Source organism: Hesperophylax consimilis, chromosome 24, assembly GCF_061612785.1.
Source record: "Hesperophylax consimilis isolate HC1 chromosome 24, BYU_Hcon_1.0, whole genome shotgun sequence".
Classification (NCBI taxonomy): Eukaryota; Metazoa; Arthropoda; class Insecta; order Trichoptera; family Limnephilidae; genus Hesperophylax; species Hesperophylax consimilis.
Window position 1 is genome coordinate 1935456 of NC_142859.1, and position 23013 is coordinate 1958468.

The following is a 23013-nucleotide window of genomic DNA, read 5'->3' on the forward strand; positions in this document are numbered from 1 at the left end:
ACAATACTCAGATCAATATATTTTGCACTGTGCCAATCCATTGCCACTTATGGAATATTAGCTTGGGGAAGCGCTACAAACACAACAATTGACCCAATTCAAAAAGTTCAAAAGGCAATAATAAAACTCATACTGCAAGTACCATTCTACACAGACTCAACCAAAATCTTCAAAACACTAGACGTCATGTCAATAAGACAACTTTACGCCAAAACTGCTCTCCTACACCTCATCCATAATAATCTTCATATTACAAATCAAGCAAAAGCCATAATAAAAACCAGGTCCTCAACAAATAAAACACTGAACATTCCGATAACACACACCACACACGGTCAAAGACACTTTCAATACTACGCAACCAAACTTTTTAACAGTATGCCCATTACTTTGAAACAATTATTGACTACAAACACATCTACAAACTTTCTCAAAAAACATATCATAGCCTGGATAAAAAATCAAGATATTCACTTTATTCAAAAGATTATAATTCCAAACCAAACATAACCAAAATATAATAAGTAAAATTAAATATTATACACATTCATCAAGAATTATCCACAAATACATACACTCACATATAAAAGTGTGTTTTCATGTTTCAATATATGTCTGTGAAAAAAATAAATAAATAATATTAACTTTCTACCACAACACATAAATACCTGTCACCCTTAACCACAAACACGTTAACACCTCAGCACAGGTTCTCCTAGTGAGGTGCTCACGTTACATATAATATCACACACACACAGTTTTACCTAAATCAACCTATGTTCTTCATTTTTTATACCTTTTTTTCTTCATTTATTATACCTTTTTTCTGTACTTTTTTTCTCTGTACTGCAATATAAACCACTGTAATAATTTGTAAAACGTGTATTCAAGAATAGACATAAATAAATAAAAAAATAAAAATAAATAAATAATGTTGAAAGAATTCAAAGAAAATTTCTACGCTTCGTCAATTTTAAACTTAACATCCCTAACACATAAGTTACCTGTCATTATTGAATCTTTTAAATATTCCGAAATTAGAAAACAGAAGAAAAATAAACGTCCTAACCTTTTTATTAAATTTATTGAACTCTAAATTCGATTGTTGTGAACTCCTGCATTTAATAAATCTACACATACCTACACGAACAACTAGGCAAATATCAACATTTTACATACACACATCTCATTCCAACTATAGTTTTCACTCTCCAATACAACGATTACACAGTCTTGGTAACAAATATTTAAACAATATAAATGTATTTGACAGTAATTTGAACTTGGCAAACTTTAAACGGAGTATGTTCGAACTATTTTTACCTAATTTGTTATACTTTCTTACTGTCATTATGTTTGATTTGGAGGATTTTGGCTGATTTTCTATTTTTCGTCTCACTTATTTGTACTCTATCCATACCTATATTTTTTAAACTCTTATATTTTATGTAACATATTTTGCTAACTCTGATATTTTTTTTATTTAACCTGTATTTTGATTTTTTTTTAATGTTCTGTATAACTAAAAAAATAAAGATGTACATTATTATAGGTAAAAGCCATATGGGCGTTTAAATAAATAAAATAAAATAAAATATTAAAATGTGTAAATTTAAACACATATTTACACGCGCACAGTTCTTGTTTAAGAATATTAAAATTCTAAGTATTTTATGACGTGTAATTCAAAACACCGGTTTTAAACAACTTTTTACATCTGTCAACATAACAACAACTGCTGAAGATTCATAGGACACGATAATTCCCTTTTCATCCCTTTCTTTTCTCCGTTTCTACCTTGCTACACATTCTTCCCGTATTATCCAAAGATTTATAACTTAGGATCTCGCACCTGGTGCGTGTTTATAAAATAGGACTGAAGAATGAAAAACATTCAAAGAAATTCGGTGAAAAAGAGACCCATTTTGTGTTTGATCGATGGAATTCTATCAAAATGTTCAAATTGCAAGGAAACTGGAAGCGAGTGCAAAATATTGCAAAGATTTAGTGAATTTATTTGTTTGTGTAAAATTACAACACATTACAGGTTGCGTGAAGTTAATACAAGGAGAAATGTTACAAATACAGGATAAATAAAAAAAATTACAGCTTAATAACCGAACAGAAATTGGCTGTAACCTAACTAAATAACCGTCACGCCGTTTCCCCGCAGAGTAGGCAGAGAGGACGGATCGCCAAACAACTCGGTCTTGTCACACACTTCTTGCCTCATTCACATTCATACATCGTCTCATACATACTCTTCTATTATACTGACTCTTGACATGGCCCGACTAGAGTATCTGAGATTCACTTGATGGTGCCATTTCTTCCTCGGGCGTCCCTGACTTCAGACACAATTCGCATTTGCATCATATATCCTCCTTACACTCCTTTCTTCTCTCATTTGCTCTATATGCCCAAACCATCTAAGCGTTCCTTTCTTAATCTTACTCACTACGCTTACATTAGCCTTGCACTCTTGCGCTGATTCCTCACACGATCATATATGATTTTACCATATATACGCCTCAGGGATCTCATTTCAACAGCATTCTATCTACTTTCATCCTTTCTCTGCCAGTTCCATGCCTCAATTCCATACATCAAAGTAGGTACCAGCACTCCATTGTGGACTGCTACCTTCGCTTCTTTGGACAAGGTTGAAACCTAAATCATGCATTATAGAAATAAAAAAATTCATTAGCCAGTTTTTTTTCGTAACATTTGTTGAATTGTTGAAAAAGTCTTACAGATTTGATAATTCAATCGAAGTTCTAAGCTATAACAGTAATACGTAGTATAGTGCCTTTTCTGTGAACACCAAGGGCGATGTACAATTTATTATATGCTCCTATGCTCTATCTAATTAAATTTTTGACAAACAGATACAGAAAACAAAACATATTTTATTAGAAAGATTAACGGAAAACCTATTAATTCATTAGTTGAGACTCTGCAATGCCGTTTTAACCATATTAATAATTTGAAGACTTTCTTTATAAATTAGCAATACTCATTTTTCTCCGTGTAATATAATTTTCACTATTTCTTTTATCAATTTGATGTAAATAAGAAGTTGTGGTGAATAGAAATCCCAAAGTTTTTTATGCATTTATAAACTCGCTCCTTAGGGTAGAACCCCCCTCCCCCCCATGTGAATACAAAAGCTACGCACTTGTTGTTAGCTCAAATTATCTGTTTGTTTCTAAAATAATAAAAAAATGACATAAGCTTGCTCTGATCAAAACACCATGTAAAAATACAACGTGAAAATAATCAATCAGGTCTGATCGGTATTGATACTCAGATGTGAGAATTTCCGATATGGCCGCAACCTCTTTTCATCGAACCGGAACAGAAATAATATTTCTCAGGATTTATGCGAGAACCTCCACTATTTACCTGTGCCAAGAGATGATGCACACCTTTTTAAAATACAGCCTCTTTCTGTGAAATTTAATATTGAAAATATGTTTCCCGACTTTTATTTCTTACAATACGGACCATGTCAACTGGAAAATAATTTTTTCGCACCCTTATTTGTACTACCTTTGAAGAGACTCAATTGTTCCCGACTATCTGGAACCAGCGAGACTATGGCATCTCCAATTGAGGTATTTTATGAGGCTAAAGATATTGAGGAGGGGAACGAGATGAGAAGAGGAAGGTGAGGAAGTACTTGGCTATTCAGATCTGGTCACCAAACACGCCAAAGCCATTTCAAGCAACTTTTCAATTCTGAATGGTGGTCTTACTCTAGGGCGATACTGAGAGTATCTTCTACTCTGAAACGTACCGCAAATATGCATTTTTTTAATATATGGGTAATTTATGAAATAACAGAAAAAAATCAAATAAAATTTACTTGCGCGCTGGAATTTGATCGGGCGATCACCTGCTTGGTAGTCGAGAGCTTTACCCCAAGACCACAGAGCTGTCAAACCTAAACTAACACATTGAATTTATCTTATACGTTTGCGTAAGAATATCGCAAAGAGTCCCAACCCCTAACTGTCGTGAGGTTGAAGTGGGTGGGAATTGTATAGAAGATGGGAAGTAGAAGTACCCAACAATTAGAATGAAATAAAATCAAAACCATACCAAGCAACATTTCATTTCAGTTAAGTGGTCTTTCAGGGCGATTCTTGGAGTACCTTTACTTCATATTATATCATCTGTATTTTTTTGTTACCTACTTTTTAATATTATAACAGTTTTATGATTATTTCGAATTCCAATTCCAACTCAGATTGTCTTTTCCCTTGTTTTTTGTTCCGTTCCTAAAAGGCTTACCTTGAAAGAAAGAAGATATACAAAGCGGGTACCGACGCAAGTGTCATTCGTTATATGTTGTTATATGTTGTAACTTGGCCGTAACAGTCGTAGTACATTATTTTTATTTGGCTTCTTATAAAAATTCATCTCGTAAAAAGTCAATTAAATTGTGCTGATAATAATTATCATCCTCAAGTTAAATACATTCAATTGTGTCGTGCGGTGATTATCAAAGAGTTTGTATTGTGAAAATCTCTAACATTGACAGTGCTCACAAGATGAATCATATGTGCCTACGGAATTTTCCAAAAATAAGCAGAACACCAAAAGAACCAACCATCAGCAATAGGTAAAGACAGTCCGAATATTCCTTGTGATAAATAAACATGTCGTGTGCACCAATTGATTATCACGTCCATGAAAGAATTTTTTTAACAGGCCCTCAAAGGATACCCAAACTTCAACCGCTCGGAGGGTTTTGAAGCAGAGATTGTACGGTTACCTCCAGAGGCTTTCCTTTTGGGGAAAGACTAAACTAGTCGAATTTAATGTTTCAAAGACCCATTAATGTCTGATTACGTCTAAAGGGGGTCGAAATGACAATCTAGTCTCCATCAGCGAAAGCAATCTTCACAACTTTCCTTCCATTAATATGCTTGGTGTAACTCTAAGTGACTAGCTCAGGCGCGGGGGCTTTATCGAAGCAAGGGTCAAGTTAGCCTCTCAGATGCTGTACATGGCCCGCAGATACTTAAATAATATATCTACAATCGCTGACCCTGTACAAATCGCAAGTGCGGCCCACTGTTGAATTTGGCAGCCACCTCTGTTCTTTGGTCCTAAAATACCTGAAAAAGCCCTTGACTCTGCAGAAACAATGTCAGTCATTTGATAGATTCCCATCTATGGTATGGTAGGTATGCTGTCCCTATTACAATGAAATATGAACCGAAAAACTAGCGTCATTACTTCCTTCGGCACCGGTGCCTAGTCGGGAAACACGCCAAATGCGCCCCCAATATATAGACGGGGTTGACATTTGTCACGTGAGAACGGGTCGCTTCCACGAATTGTTCTTGAGTTCATCAGCCAGAGACGTCGTAGGCCGTAGTTAAAAAAAGGAACAGAAAAACAAGATTGCTTGATTTTTTCTTCTCGTTAAAATACAGTCCATTTCAAGTAGCAATCGTCGGTACGAATCATTTTATGAAGAACGAAAATAAAATGAAAACCTTGCTTTCATTTCTGCTTTATTTTGTTTGAATGTCAAATTTAAAAGACATACTATTTATTTTTGTTTTATTTTCAAACTGTTTTGACTTTAAAGACAATTCTATTCAACGCTTACATTGTATTGTTATTCCCTGATGATATTGAAAAATTTTTTTTTGTTAAAATCTTGTCTTGTTATATTCATTATTTAATTGTCTGCTGATTTTACCTTTGACTAGGTACCTACCTACCCACCCCAAGGGAATTTTATAAATCTATTTAATTTTCACTTTGACAAAAGTTTTTTCACAGAAATTAACCCACTTCCCTTCTTCCGTTGATTAATTCGCGTTTCTCTGAATTCGAATGAAATTACGGCGGTTAATATACGAAATAAATTTCAATCCTACCCGATTGGCATTTACAAGGAAGATACAATACTCAGTAAAACCAAAAAAAAATGTTTTTAGGTTTTAAAAGACATTTCAAAATTGATGTATTTCGTAAAAAAAAAATGTTTTTTATGGAATGATATTTCTAATTCTCATATTTATAACCTATTTTGAAAATATTTTTAAGGCTTTCGTTGGTGTACAGATACTTGCTGCGTGATACTTATGGCGTATACTTATGAGTAAAACGACTTATAGGTACTAAATTAATCGTTGGTTATTTACCATAATTGATTATTAGATGATAACGATTTTACGACATCCATCGAGAATAAAACCTGTTAATCCGCGTAATTTAGATTAACAGATAAGTAGCAAGAATAAGTATAATTAGTTTTATCGATTAGTTTAATAGTCATTAGCTGTAATTTCTCAATTATTTTCAGCAAAGTTAGAATATTTGAACAATTTTTTTTAGTTCCTTTGGGTAATTTAACTAATCGCAAAGATTTTTACGAATTATATTTTTAAATCTAATTCTTTTTACAATGTAAAACTTGACGTAGGTAGGAAGACATATAACATTTATAAAACAAATAATTAAGTCAATGGTTTTAAAATAAACGTGACGTCAACCATGAACTCGACTTCAATCGAATAACGTAATTTGAAGTCATAAAAATACCCATTCGCTTTATCAAAAAAAATGTGATTTCTCGACTTTCATGGAAAAAATTTAACATGTCAATCAGCACGTACGTATGAAGATTTTTTATAAAACATTTAAAAAAAATTCTGTTCTAATGAACTGGGTACATACACGCTTAAAGTTTAGTATTTTTTTTTAATATATTATTTTTTATGATTCTGTATATTTTAAATAGCTTCATACTGATGATTTCATTGACATATTATTAAAATTTAATTTGATACAGAATGAGAAGGAATTATTTTTTTTTAAAGAAAGTTACGTAAAACTTGATAATTTTTGAAAATCTCCTACTACCACCACAGTAAGCGGAAAATGTTGCTTGTGTCGTGATGGAAGACTTAGCCAGCTGAGGAATTGAACGTATGAGGCTTGGGTGGAACCCAAACGCAATGCCAACTCATAAATATACTTTATTTATTTATTTATTTATTTAATATTTTGCACGGCGTGCACTTGATTTGTGTCAGTATATTTTCTACTTCTGATCTCCGTATGTTTATCCAGCTTTTTATTTGAAATTTTGTATTATAATATTTTCTACTTCTGATCTCCGTATGTTTATCCAGCTTTTTATTTGAAATTTTGTATTATAATATTTTCTACTTCTGATCTCCGTATGTTTATCCAGCTTTTTATTTGAAATTTTGTATTATAATATTTTCTACTTCTGATCTCCGTATGTTTATCCAGCTTTTTATTTGAAATTTTGTATTATAATATTTTCTACTTCTGATCTCCGTATGTTTATCCAGCTTTTTATTTGAAATTTTGTATTATAATATTTTCTACTTCTGATCTCCGTATGTTTATCCAGCTTTTTATTTGAAATTTTGTATTATAATATTGTTGTGAGTTTTGAATGAGAGTGGGATTTTGTTAGAGAGTTATTACCATAATACAGAAAGAATTTTTGTCAAAATGTTGTATATGTAGTTGGTTGTTGGTATGTTACTTGTGAGTGCATTTCTGCTATTTACATATCTATGTATTATTTTCAACCATAGCGAAGTCCTGTTTTTTGTCGAGCGCTTTGCATCTCATCTGTCGTAAATGTATCTGTGTGTTTCGTTTCTGGTCAATCCTGTCAAGATTCAACATGTGTTTCTAGTTAAAGTAGCTAATTTATTAAAATAAAGATAAAATTATCATTAAAGGTAATCCCAATATTTACAATAACCACATCAGCTGAAAAATGTCAATATTTTAGGCCGTTTACTTTATTTTTTATCTAAGGCATTTTTCATTCTAACTTTTTGATTGTTGTTACGAGTATAAATTATTTGCCTGTGGTGTTTATTTCATTAAGTTCAAAGCGCATTGTTCATTGGAGAAAAAGACTGAATAATAACATTTCTCAGAATTCATTTGCTTCATTCATAAGCTAATGATACCATGAATTATTTTAAGGCTATTTTCACAGCGCATAAACTCGTGGGCTGAAGGATAAAGAAATATTAAAATTGAAAGAGACCGGCTGTGGAGGGGGTTTTGGCGAATTGTTTGTTTCTTTCATTATTCCCGGGAAAAATTCATGAAATATAAGAACATAAAAGAAACAATTTTCTCTAAAATGCCTGGTTAAGCTCAATTTATGAAAAATGAAAAACATAAAAAGGTAGAAAACGTTTCAACTGAGAAGTTTTTTTGTTGTTGATTATTTTTATCACCCCCAAAAGTCATCAGTTCATCAAAAAAGTAGTAACTCCTCAAATGAGGCCCCCTCCATGTAATATGACTAGAGTTGTTGAATTTGACAGGCACCTCAATTCCCTTTTCTCATTGGAAGAATCACAAAGTTACAAGCTTAACACAGAAATCAAAGTATAAAGAAGAACAAATAATTTTAAGCAATAATTAGTCGCCTGAAATATCAATACAAATTGAAAATATCTCCTGATGAAAAATAAATGCCGCCAACGGAAATTGAACCCGTACCTTCTGATCTCCGGTCAGGTGCTCTAAACCACTGAGCTATGTAGGCTTATTTCCAACCCGCCAAATAATTCAATATGTACTAGTACCTCAATCAACAATTACTGCTTATTATATTTTTTCACCTGTAAACTACCAACTTTATTTTTGTGGTAAAGGCTTTGTTAGTCCTAAATTTCACAATAGATGGCGTCGAGACATGTTATATCTAAATCTGTTGGTGAAATATTTTAACTTGTGAAATATTATTATTTTTTTGTTTTTAAATTAAAATTAATTTAATTTTTTTTAATTAAAATTTGTATTTTAAATGTAAAAATAAACAAATATATTAAGCAGTAATTGTTGATCAAGGTACTAGTACGTATTGAATTATTAGGTGGGTTGGAAATAAGCCGACTTTTTACTCGGTAGATATTTTCAATTTGGATTGAAATTTCAGGTGACTTTTTACTGCTTATACCTATTTATTTTTTATCCTTTATGCTATGCATAAAACCTCGTCTTATTAACATTAGTTTATCATTATATAAAAAATAATATAAAGAATAACACCATAAGTACCTCGTGGGCGTTATTCTTGACCCAAATTTAAGCCCTATAAGCCCGAACTCAACCGATATTTCCATACAAAATAGTGTTTCACCACGATTACGTAGTGTAGGAGAGACAGATCGCAAATAAAAATGTCAAAATGTCAACGGGTCGGTTTTACGTTTTTGCGTACAATAATAGCTCTGCTTAGAAATGATTTGACCACTTACGTATTTCTTCCATCTAGGAGATTTTCAAGGCCCAGTCTTCCTTTCCTAAAAATAAAATCCCTACATATCATCCCCGAATATGACGCTGAGTTTTTAGCCCTATTTGATATAATTGATTAAAAAATCATGCCGTTTTATGCACCGAAGACGCAAATTGCACACGAAAGGGCCGCTGAGTGGTGACGAAATTACGGCCATTTCCAAGAAATGGGGATGACGAAGCCCCGGTATTATCGGGACCAAATCATGGTAATGACTGAAAACGGCACGACCCTCCCGACACAATGAGACCCCTTCCAGGTTCCTACACCCACCACACGGTATGTACCGGCCCTTCAAAACTGCACTCTCTGTCTTGCTGCACCCTGTATATTATTGGACATTACTAATATATCTAATAATTATTATCCAGAGGAAAAGGTGTATTAAAAGGACTTAGTTTATGGCCGTATAAAGATGACACAATAAAGAGGTACCAATGACGATCCTTTAACAACAGAAGCAAGCTTCGCTGCAACCAGAACCTCCGAACAGTAAACCAACGGAGCGATTGAATTTAGCAACGTGGCCCGACGCGTCACCCTCGTTGGGAATTCGCCATACGATAAGTTTAATTACTTCCTAGGGTAAGTTGAATATCACAAACAACGAGCGTATGTATAGAAACCTGGCACCCGCTCAAATGTGTAGGTACTCGGCAAAATTTCTGTGTATGGATTTACGGCCCTGCCAAAGCTGATCCTTTTTGCATGGCTGTATCGAGGAGCTTTATATCGCATTGAGCTTGCCCTTCTTAACCTAACCTCCTATAATTTATACAACATTGATGCGGTCGGCCAAACAGCGCAGTAAAAATAGAGGAACATTTGTAAGGTTTGGTTTTTTGGTTAAAGAGTTCCAACTGTTCCCAACTGTCCGGAACCAATGAGACTATGACATTCCTAATTGTGAGGCAGAAGGAAGTTGGGAGGAGAAAAATATGAAGGAAGGAAGAGTTGTAAAGTAAATTGCTATTCAGATTTTTCACCAAACACGATCAAAGCCATTTCAAGCGACATTTCGATTATGAATGTTGGTCGTCCACCAGGGAAATGTTGAAAGTATCTAGAATAGGAGATTGCGCAATACCGGAATAGCATTAAATAATTTTAAGATTTTTCTTAGCTTAGATTTTTAGCTCACTTGAAATGATGTATTATGTTTCACAATAACGACGATTTAAAATTACTCATGTATTAGTATTTTCATTCAAAATCATATTACGTCATATATGATTTGTATTTCTAGAACGGAACGGATCAGTAATCATTTCTAGAAGTTTATATTACAAAATTTTCAAGCAAGTAAATTGATTTCGGTTTCAAAGGATAAATCAAAAGACTTCTCCCGTCATTAATAATTGGTAACAAGGTTGGAAAACCAATGTCTCTGCGGAATAGTAACAGGAAACCATCATTATTTGTTTGAACAATATGTTTTCCGCGTCAGGAAACTTTTAACAATTTGAAAATCCTGCATGATTGGATCGCTGGAGTGTACGGAAATTCAAAATACAATTAAAATACGAGTACGTACGTGTTCACACTTAATTGTTATTTAAACAAAGCACGTGTATCGGTATTTCGTAAAATTATTATGTTTCGTTAATGATGTCTGGATTTTAGTCTTCAGAACTTATATCAAACCGTGTATCAAACACTAGGCCACATTCAATTAAGATAATTCTGAAAGTTCTGTAACGAAAGTAAATCAAATATTTAGAAACTTTGTTGAAAAAAATATTTATCTAATCTTTAAAAAAACATATCTTAATACTCACAATGCCCAACACGAATACTCAACCAGGACAATAAGGCAAAATATACTGGTTATTCCAAGTTTAAATACGTTTTTCGAACAGAGCAAAATTAAATTTTATGTTACAACAATAAAATATTATAATGCTCTACCAAATCAAACAAAAAATAACAACAGAGAATTGACAAACAATCAATTTGCAAACATTATCAAGAAATGTAGAGATAATTATAAACTAAATACAAAAATATAAAAACTAGAGGCTGCCTCAGAACAACAAATCCTATTGAGGAGGATTGTGAATACTGTGACACTATTCTTGTACCTCCTATTTATTCCCGGTGCTTTATTTATAACTTACTGTAATTATCACACAAGTCATAATCTTGTACAAGCTTTGCTGACTAAACTTTAGTGTAATTTTTTTTTTAAATTAAATTGTTTTTTTTCTATAAATTTATTGGTAAATTCAGTGGCAGTTCATTGGTATCGTCCATAGCTTTCAAAATATTCCACTGCCACTGCTCGACACGGACGGGTACTATGTAGGTACTACTCTAGTACCTATTACCAAGCGCTAGCGTCCTGGAACCTACTGGAAGAGTTGGTTGATGCGAGAAGGTAACGCGACTATATTATGTATAAATGTCAGTCAGTCTTTTCACAAATTTTAACGCGCTAATCAAGATACCTTTCGCTCTCTTAAATAATCTTTACCAATTGTGTTGTGAATCACTCGTGTGGCTTAAAATTTATCACGGCTGGTTTATCCCCGTAAACAAAAAAGCCTATTATAAAAAGATTATATATTTTTATTTTCATCAACTTCAAACACATCTTCAACCTTCACAACACATAAACCAAAACTCAAAGATTTCCTGTCTTTTTATTTTGATGTTAAGTTTAGGATGATGTTATTTCAAAAGTGCCGCCATTGTAGAATTTCATAAAATCTGAATTGATCTGAGTGCAAACACTGACACGATATGACTACCGAGGAAGACATTGCACGAATGAATGGTTCAAATATTTGAGGCGAACCACGTCAAGTGTCAGAGTAACAGAAGATACTGAACTGAAGATATAAATGAAGAAAGGAGTCTGTACCAAGCTGGCTTGGCTTGAGAGATTTTGAACTTTGATAAAACTGAACCAATTTTAATTAAAAATTGAGGTAGATTTCGTAAATGTAACTTGTATTTTCCTCAAATTCTAAGGATGTGTAGTTTCAGAGAATTTGAACAATTCATCAAATTTCAAAGTTTATTTTCAAGTTCTGTGAAGGTTCTATTCAAATTCTGTTATTATTTAAGTTTTTTTAAATTACTGAACAATAATGATATAATAACAGAACTCGAATAGAACCTTCCCAGAATTTGAAAATGAACTTCAAAATTTGATGAATCATTCAAAATTTTTGAAACAACCCATCCTTAGTGTCCAAAAAAGCTATGAGAAACTTCAGATTTTACATCTTTATTTTGATCGTGTTCATTCCAACAACATATTTTGTTGCAGATGAAGTCAAACGATACGACTTTGAAATAAATTTGAAGTATTAGGAAAGCAGAAAGTTGGAAGAGTGCAGATGTTAATCAAAACCATTGAAGTACCAGAAGCATGTGAAGAAGTCGAAAGGGATAAAGGAACTACTGCAGCATGAGATCGCTGCCCTTCCTACTCGTGGCACTTATCATAGAGGGAGCTTCAATGCCCGGTAAGCAAAACAAGTTATATAAACTTTATACTATAGTATTTTTTTATATGCTTTGTAGACATTCACGCTATAAATACAAATAATTCCATTCGTGCTAAAGTTTCATTCATCATTAACCGCCATTCATTATGTAACCGCCAGTTTGGTCATAACTTACATCGAAAATTAGGAGGATGCGAGTTCAATCCCCATGCAGCGCAAAATATTAATGAATATAATTTATTTTGGATAGGTGTTAAGTGTTAGAGGATGCCAAGACAATAAACTAGTGTAGTTAGTTAGTGTTATGCTACGTATACATCCGCGAGCCGAACTGCCGAACTGAACCTCAACTTATGGGAAGGAAACGAAGCAACCGCAAATAACGAGAAACTCCACTTGCAGTTGATTCGTTCTTTTCCCGTAATTCGTGGTGCGGTTCGCGTCTCGGTTCTCAAATGTATACGTACCCTTAGTGGCAAACAAAAAGCTCACACAAACTGCCAGAAGCATCTTGCTTCAATTGCTCCTATTAGTATTTAGAAATACTCAAAGGTTCAGTATCACCGTCTCCAGAGCTTTGGCGACACAAAGAGAGAGTCAATTATCCTTTGCAATAGTATTTTTTTACGTCTATGTTAGTACACTACTCATCTCTGCTATGTCTTATTATATATATCTGATTTTATGTTTTATTTTCAGAATCAACAACCGAATCCACTCAGGATGTTAATGGAAAAATATCATCTAAATACAGAGAACTTAAACCAACAATTTCATCAAATAACTTGCCTTTAACAGTTAAAATTATATTGAATGCAAAACAAAAGAAAAAATTCCAAAATATTACTACATTCATCCAACATAACAAAAAAAATATACATGAAAATTTAACAAAACCCGTTGACCTGATAAACCATTTAATTAAATTGAACAACAATTTCGAAGTTGGTGAAAAAGAGCCCACTACAAGTTTTCAACAAGATAATAATATCATATTTAATCGAACCTCAAATAAACAAAACAATATTTCAAATATAATGCGTGTTCTGAATTTAACTAACGGAAATAATTTTACAATAGTACTCGTGAATAAAAAAACATCAGTAGATGATTTAATTACAAAGTTTAGAAACAATGGCACTGATAACTCGGCGAAATTTCGAATGGAACAAAATATACATCTCAAAAACATTGGAAACAAGACGAAAAGAACTGATTCTTTAGTAAACACTTTTAATGAAACTTTTGAAAATATCTTTCCGACTTCAAAAGAAGTCAATAATTTTACCACAGGCATTGTAAATGAGATAATGATAACAGAAAATTTTAATGAAACCGTAAAAAACAGTGAAATGCGTATTGAAGAAGTGATCAAAGAACATCAAGACAAAACTAGTGTTAAAGTGGCTTTGGTGTCTCTCTCTCAAGTTATAAAAGAACAACAAATTTTGAACAGAACAAGAATAAGAGTCAGCAAAAAAAATGAAACATTAAAGTCATTAGGGTCAGTTGACCTCATTCTCTCTAACTTTAATAATAAAAGTGAAATTAAAAACCCTTTCAAAAGTTTAAGTGCATCCGGAGAACATATTGTAGGTCCAACGAGAACTGATAAAACAGAAATTCAGGCTTTAAGCAGAACAGATTCGCCAATGCTCAACTATATATTTGATACACATGCTAATCTTAATAAACACCAGCATCGGAATGACAGGTAAACTATCATTTTTCCCAATACATAATCTTAATATGTAAAAATCACGTGTCACTGTGTTCGTACACGCTAATCTCCGAAACCACCCTACCGATTTTGATGAAATTTTGTGAATGGTTGGTTCCAGCTTGAAATATAGGATTATAGTTTTGGACTCGATAAGTGGTGCTGCTGTCGAGAACAAAAAAAAATACATACCACAAATTTTAACTTCAATATGTTTGTGCTCGCAAAACTCGAAAAGTAGATAAACGATATCTCTGAAAATTTCAAAGTTTGTTTTTACTAGTGCCAAGAGTGTTTAGAAATGGTAGAAGTTAGAATCTTTAAATGTTAGAAGTAGTCGAGGCTGCATGAGGAATAATTAACGCAATATCTCTGCATCGTAATGAGATACGGAGTCGAATTAAAGTCCATGTAATGTAGTTTTTTAACAGTAACATTGTGGTATACAGTAGTGAATGATGGAAAAAGTCGGAGGCGCCCGAGAAAGGCAAGAGCAAAAGCGAAGCATTGCGGGGTATCCACTAGTAAGTTTCAAATACATAGAATCCAAAGGCCTTCCTATAATATTGTGAATTGTGACTCTTAATCCAAAATTTTGACAAAAGCATAAATGTTACTTCGGGAGCTTAAATCGTGCTTTGCTGACTCCTCCCTCTTGCGACAACAATTCAAACAGTTTCGCAGTGTCTTTTATCAGAGCCCAATTGTAGATAGTTATAGGTTCGATCGTGAAGCACGTCCTCGCTTTTTGGAATCAGCAGTCACTTCTAGGAAATACCACCTCCGCGATAAGCTATCTTGATAGGTTTGGACGTTCAATTCCTTAGAGTCCAATGCAAAGAAAGAGCTTGTAACTATTTATAAAATGTCTGCTTTTGTGGATTTGTCCGGTTGGCCAAGTTTACATGTTCACACAGAGAACATTTTTCCATTTGTTAGATAAACTGAGATTAAGTTCATGGACTCCACCTGCTATCATTTACATAAATCCAATGCAAAACTTTCTGAAATGGTATTCGAATCACAAAGAAAATATATAAAACGAAATAAGTTACCTCGATACAGGCTTAAGGTTGTCGAACACATATCGCCCCTGCACCAGACCATCATCGCCTCTGCTCGAGCCACTCGTTCATAATTTCACTGTAGAACAACAACAAAAATTGATATAAAAATTTAAAAACTCGTGAAATGAACTCACGGAGGAATTAGGTACGAATGTAAACTGCAAGCAAAAGTAAGATCATAAGGCATATGTGTAATACCGTTGTAAGAGTATTAATAATATTAAGAAAGGGTTTCTTAGACTGTTTGAATATTATGTAGAGTGGATGGATGAAGAATTTAGGACAATTTAATATTATGAAAGGCAAGGCAAATTGCTAGACAAGGCAAGATTAAGTGAATCAATAATTTAACAAGAGGGTATGTAAAGGAAAGCAATGTTTGTGTGTTAAGAAAGAGCTGTTTGAAGACATTTCACTCTGCCTGCCACTGCGAGGAATGGTGTGACGTGTGGCTTACTAGTTAGAAATGTCAATAAATGTAGATCCTAGGAAATAAATTGTACAGCGCCCTTGAGGTGATTTTTCACAAAAACGGCGCTCTACAAATTATCCAATTATTATTATTATTATTTCATGTCTCCAAAACACAATACAAGTTCCATGACTTGAGTAGATTTTAGGAAATTGTGTATTTTGTGTTTATCAAGGAAATATACTAAAAACAAAACTCATTTAAAATCTTAAGCTAAAACCTCGAGAGTTCGAAATTTAAAACTTTTCAGCCAGTGAGAATGGAGAAAGGGGTGTATTTACTCCAGGTCTCTCTACCCACATAGTTTTCAAAGAAGAGAGGTATGAAATATTGTAACTTATCCGTTATACGGTTTCACATCTGCTCTTGAAACCCACTTAAACAAGCCACAAGAAGCGGCGAGGCTTTAGTTTTACTTTAGTAAAATAATGATAAGATGCGCTATTCAGCACAGCAATTAGGAACGAAGGTGTTTGCTGTAATTAGATGTTTAATATGTTAATGTGTTTTGTAGGTTTGGAGCACCAAGGATTGAATCTTCCAGTAGTAACATAACATTAGACACCGAAGAAAGTGCCAATTTAGATTGCAGGGTTTCTTCACTGAGAGAAAAACTTGTAAGACATAAAAAAATAATTGCATTTTTTAATGAAGCAGCTATTTTTGTGGAATGAAGTAATATATTGAAAATATTTTTTGCAGGTTTCGTGGGTCAGAAGAAAAGGAAATGACCAAATAGATATTTTAACAATAGGACTGCAAGCTTACACCTCCGATCCAAGGTAAAAACATTAAAATCCGTTCGAAAGACCGCTTTGGTCAAAGATTTTCCTTTCTTTGTAACTCGCATTCATCCGAAACCGGTTGTTAATTATTTCAAGTCCTAACTTTATACGTCATTGATACATTTTTCCACACAAGAACACCATTCTTTTTCAAAGATCATCGTCATCAGTGCTAGTTGTTCTACTTGGCCAACAAAATCACCCTGGCGTTTTGAGATTAACATAGACTTTTTCATTTATTATTTTTTTTGATAAATTAATGTTTTAAAGACAAGATTTTATTTATGCATAGCACAAAGGATAACAATTATTTTTATAAGCAATAATTGTTCGCCTGAAACACTCATCCACATTGAAAAAATCTCCTGATAAAAAAAACATGACGCCAACGGGACTCGAACCCGTGTCCATTCGATTTCCGGTCGAAAGCTCTGACCACTGAGCTATGGGGGCTTATTTCTTACCCGAGAAAATATTCAATATATGCTAGTGTTTCATTCAACAATTACTGCTTTTTACATTTTTTCACCTGAGAACAACCAACTTTATTTTTAAAATAAAGTTGGTTGTTCTCAGGTGAAAAAATGTAAAAAGCAGTAATTGTTGAATGAAACACTAGCATATATTGAATATTTTCTCGGGTAAGAAATAAGCCCCCATAGCTCAGTGGTCAGAGCTTTCGACCGGAAATCGAATGGACACGGGTTCGAGTCCCGTTGGCGTCATGTATTTTTTATCAGGAGATTTTTTCAATGTGGATGAGTGTTTCAGGCGAACAATTATTGCTTATAAAAATAATAGACTTTTTCAGTTATCTTTGTGTGTTTGTACTCTAGACGGTTTTGGCATTAATGCATTTACTGAGCAAACATCTTCGGAAGTGTTAAAGTATGTTCTCATTTCTGATGATATGACTAGACCTGGTATACTAAAGACAACTAATCCAAACACGATTGTTTTCTCTATATCGCCGGCAAGGTATACTTCTAAAAGTAATTACATCCCTTTATATTTGCAAGAATGTTCTCCTTGCGGGGGAAAGTCTGTGTGTTGTGGTAGTATGAAACCGTAGTATATTTTTTTAAATTTTAAATACATAAACGGCCATACAGCCTTTTATAATTAAACATATAATAGAGTACAAAAGTAATAAAAATAATATCATTACATAATAGTAGTTTTAAACTTAAAAAAAACATACAATTATTTTGTGTATCACAACCAAAAATAACAAAAAAAGAACAATGAGAAATATCATCATTTCATTTCAACATGTCCATATTGCGTATATAAAGTTACATTATGGAAAAATAATTTTTGAGTGCATGTTTATATTGCGCTAATTTTAAGAAATAAATGTCGCCGATGTTAGCATATTCATTTCCCAAAATGTGTAATCGACTGATTGGTGAGTAATAATGTGATAATGTATGTGTGTTATTATAGTAGAACGGTAGAGTCAGTCTATTGTTAGCGCGACCAGGGCAATGAAATCGTATTAGTTCTACTAAATCAGGTGTATCCAGGACCGAGTGAATTATTTTATATAATATTAATAGATCACAGATTTTTCTGCGATCTGATAAATTTACGAGATTAGTCCAGTCAATCTTAGTCGAAATCAAAATTATCGCTTCCATATGCGGCACAGATCCAGAAAAAAACGGCCTCTCGCATTTTGTCAGTAAATTTGGTTTTTTATTCTTGAAAATATTGCGGCTGATTTTTTCATTGAATCGTGTTCAGTCCATCAATCTAATCCGTAATCCAAGATCGGAGTCAAATCGGTGAAGTGGAGCCATGGAAAATAGCGTTCATTGATCGGCCCCGAGGCTCGCATTTGCCAGCAAATATGATGTTATTATTGCAAATGTTCCTTTTTGATGATTTTTTATTGAATCATTTTCAGACCATAAATCTTAGCTGATTTTCAAAATATCACTCATAAATGGCATAAATCTAGAAAACGGCGTTTATTTTTCGTAACCGCGGCTAGCGAATTGCATGTATTATAATGTAATGTTTTTTTTATGTTTCATGATTTTCATTCAGATTGATTAGTATCAAAAACTTTTGTTATGATACTTTATACATTTAATAAGCAAATATTTAAATTATTTCTTATAAACAAGTAGTTTCAATTCTCGTCTCAATAATTTGGATAAACTACTATCCATTATTAAATTCATTTGTGCGAAAGACATATTTGGTCAGTAAAAACAAAGAATTGTGATTGATTTCACGAAATATTCGAACCATGTTGGAGATACCCACTTAGAATTACAGAACCATTCAAAGGTACTTTATAAAAATCTGAATTGACTTCTACCGATTTAAGACCTTTACCCTTATTTTGTCAAATGACATTTCAGGACAACGATTTCATCGATATTTTATTTTGATTATACTATTTGTTTGTGTGTTTAGATTTTCAATAGATTACTTGGAACCGAACACCTGGAGATTGGTGCTACGTGATGCTGTTTCGTCAGACTCAGGCACGTATGAGTGCCAACTCAGCACCCATCCACCCATCATATCAAGACATCACCTTTACGTCCATGGTAAGTTATTTACCAATTGTTACAAAATCAACAAGTAAATATTTCAATATTTTTACACTTTTTTGCTATACGTTATCTCACAACAATTTGAATGGTCCTAAATTTCTGAAGCCAGTGAGACTATGACACGTTGTATGATTGAAGGGAGTGATTCAGATCTAGTTAGCAAAGAAATACGGCTAAAGCTATTTCATGTGACGTTTCCATCACTCAGATACTGTCAGTATCTCATCCTACTGTAGTAGCCATAATCCCACTGGATCCGTGCAGTTGGGACTTTTTTTGGTTTCCACAAAAAACTTATAAACCCCTAAGTCATCTAAATTATTCTTTGAAAACACGCTACTTTATATGGCGTAGGTAATAAAAATAAAATCAATTTGTTTTTCATTGTTAGTACCAACGTGGAAATGAATATAAATATATACTCTATATGTAAGTGGTCTTACCACAGTTAGATAATACTTTCAGAAGGCGAAACAGCTGTCATATGTAGAGATAATTACACAGCAGAAATATTCTATAAATAATCTGTTTTTTTGTTACTTGAATTATTGAATACATAAAAGAAAAACTTTAAATTAAAATGGAGTTTTACAAATTAAACAATAAAATTTGCGTTCATTTATAATATTTACTCTCTCTCTCTCTCTTTCCACGTAAACATAAAAAATATTAAACTATTTATAGATTTATTATATTTATAGATATATTATGTCAATTGTAGGTATGCTGATGCTTAAGATTATTCAAGTAAGTATTTACGTAAAGAATATTCTGAAAGGAGAGATTTTCTGGTTTAACATAAATAAGCTTACAAGAATATCACCGACAGAAAGCTTATCTTTACGTTCTGGTAAAACTTAAAAAGGCTTTAAAAAATTTGATACGAAACATTATGAAACGAAACAGTTATAACAACAAGAATTGGATAATTAAGGAAGCTAACCATACTTTATAATATATAAACCTATTAAAAGTACTTACAGTTCTTTGATGTTTTCCCTGAAGAAGACACGGTTGTGCCGCAATCCGTTGACATGTTGATATAAATATTGGTATAAATTCTATGTAGAAAACGTATTATAAGTTTCTAGATAAGGGTTCACTTCTCCAAAAGTCCCTCCGCACAGAATTCCCAAAGACGATTTACTCCTTGAGAGAAAATATTTCCCTCTGAGCCTCCAGTGTGGAGTACATATTATATTATGTACATGATATGATATGTATGTAAATATATTTTTATCTTTTCAGGGAAACTCGAACCAACTTGTAGAGTTCGCCATACCCACTGAAAGAACACTAAAGTGGCCAGTTCTGACACGTAGATTTTTCATTCCGACGATACTCAAAAAAAAGTCGATACGATAGAGCCACGGGTAGTAGCCATGCACCCTCATGTAAAGAAACTCTAAGGATTTTTTTCTGAACTCTTCAATATGAGAGAATGCTTTAACTGGTGTGGACTCCAAATTACCGACCCACTTTCAAGTCTCCTCCTTACTAAGAAATTAAATAAAAATATGAGACTTAATTAGTAAAACCTCAATTGTAATATTTACACAGTGAAGACAATATTAGCGATTCTCAACGGAAAAATTGAAACAGAAAAGTTACGGCCGCATCTAGGAATCAAACAAAGGACCTTAACCTTGCCGAGGTTTTATTCATTAATACTAAAAACAAACATATCCATCTTAGACTTGCCGAAAACTCAATAGATGTCACTCATTAAAATAAAAATGGATTTATTTATATAAGTATCTAGATTGCGTTTAGTTCGAGAAGAATCTTGCGACAATCCAAAAAAAAGCAAATAGAAAAAAAATCAAAAGTTTTTAGTGAACAATTCTATCAATGTCTGACTGGAGTTGGTTGCAATTTTTAAAGTTAGTATTTCTAAGAAAGGTTTAAGGTAATCAGAGGTTAAAAAGAAGAAACCTTTAGTACAGAATTACTTCTGAAATATCGTTAATAAAAATGGAAAAGAGGAGTGGACCTAAATAAGAACCCATTAATTTTATATGATCAGTTAACTCCTAAACGTCTAAAATTTATAGATTAGAATAGTCCATGAGAAACAAACTGTTTCCTGTCTGCGAGAACAAAAAAGGAGAGTAGTCTCATGGAGAATCCACTTGTAGCCAGTTTATTGAGTAAGACAAATGATTATCGGCTTATATATTATTTTCCTCACATATATTATTTTTATTGTTTCGCAGCTCCAGAGTTGGGCATTCTCGAGGGGGTGGCGGACAAGTACTACGAGATGAACTCAACGCTGGCGCTGGGGTGTCGCGTGAGGCACCTGGTCGCCACCACCGTCAGTTGGCTGCACAAGGACAGGGTACTCAACGATGACACCGAGAGAGGAGGAATCAGGTAAAACCAAAAATCCAGGTTCCTTAGCATGAAAGACAGCATTAATGCGATAAAAGTCCATAATCAACAACACGAGCACGACTATTAAAAGTTGACACCGACTGTAACTATATCATTATTTTACTGTTATAGTTAGAGGCACGAGACATAAATGGCTCCATTGTAGATAGATCTTAGAGATATGTATTGTTATATAGCAACAATAAAACGCTCTTCTTTACGGCCTACGGCAATAATAACATCCAATATTCAGTGAGGTTATTTCGCAGGTTATGCGCAGTTTGAAATCCCAGCTGTTGGCTGTTGGCCTTTGGCCCGGGACCGCCTGTTCCCGGGCGTCAATCCCTTCTTTACCGGCCGATACGCACATTAGCTGGAGTAGTTTCCCTATTGGCTGACAGAGCGCACCTCTGGTCACATAAGATCGAACCAAACTACTGTAGCGCCAATATTAAAATAAGCCGCTAACAGTATATACTTATCTGACAGATGTCAGTAGTAGGTACAAGGAATCGGTCCTATGCAAGTGGATTATTTATGGTTCTACGGTTTCACAACCATGGTGCGCAAGCAGTTAGGTTTCTAGCCACAGAGCGACTTTGAGATCTTGAGAAGACGCTGTCCTCCAGGCCGTCATATGCACACGTTTCTAATTATTTTAAGTTTCAGATTTAAGATTAGTTTCTGAAGAGTTTTAAGTCATAATGACAAAGTGTTTTGTTGTAAAGGCGTTATTATTTATCAAGAATCAATCAAGAGCCATACCGAGCCCGTTCGCTCCTTAGATAAGCTTATTTACATTTTAAAGATCACTGCAAAATTTTTGTGGGTATATCAACTTACAAAGACTACTTTTTGCTCAATACTGGCAGATCTGAATCTATATATATAAAATATCACGGCTAATGGTTAACGACCATTAAAAAAAAACAACAATTAAAAATGTTTAAAATAATAAGACAAATCGAATTTTATAATGCATAATAAATTTGACTCTTACAAATAGTTAGATACATGTCGTTATCGTTCTTTCACATTTAACACGCATCTTACACTTTTAAATTTCGTCAGCCTTTTTCCGGTCATTGATTAATTTATCGATCATTAGTCATGCTAGGGATATTGTTAAGATTTATTTGGGCTTGATGAAGTCTTCAATTTCAGACGCATGGTTTTTTTTGTTTTTACTGCACAAAACTGCATTTCACTTTATTTAATATTACAAAGAGTTAAATTA

The 23013-nt window shown here is 33.4% G+C and overlaps 1 protein-coding gene across 1 annotated transcript in view; it reads left to right on the top strand.

The window, feature by feature from the left end:
* LOC149411796 (zwei Ig domain protein zig-8-like) overlaps positions 1 to 23013 on the top strand; it is a 63226-nt gene that overhangs the window by 20560 nt on the left and 19653 nt on the right. Inside the window, exons 2-5 of the mRNA XM_089646244.1 lie at positions 16560 to 16662; positions 16748 to 16827; positions 19258 to 19394; positions 21617 to 21776. Coding sequence (XP_089502370.1) covers positions 16560 to 16662; positions 16748 to 16827; positions 19258 to 19394; positions 21617 to 21776 — 480 coding nt within the window. The remainder of the gene's footprint in view (positions 1 to 16559; positions 16663 to 16747; positions 16828 to 19257; positions 19395 to 21616; positions 21777 to 23013) is intronic.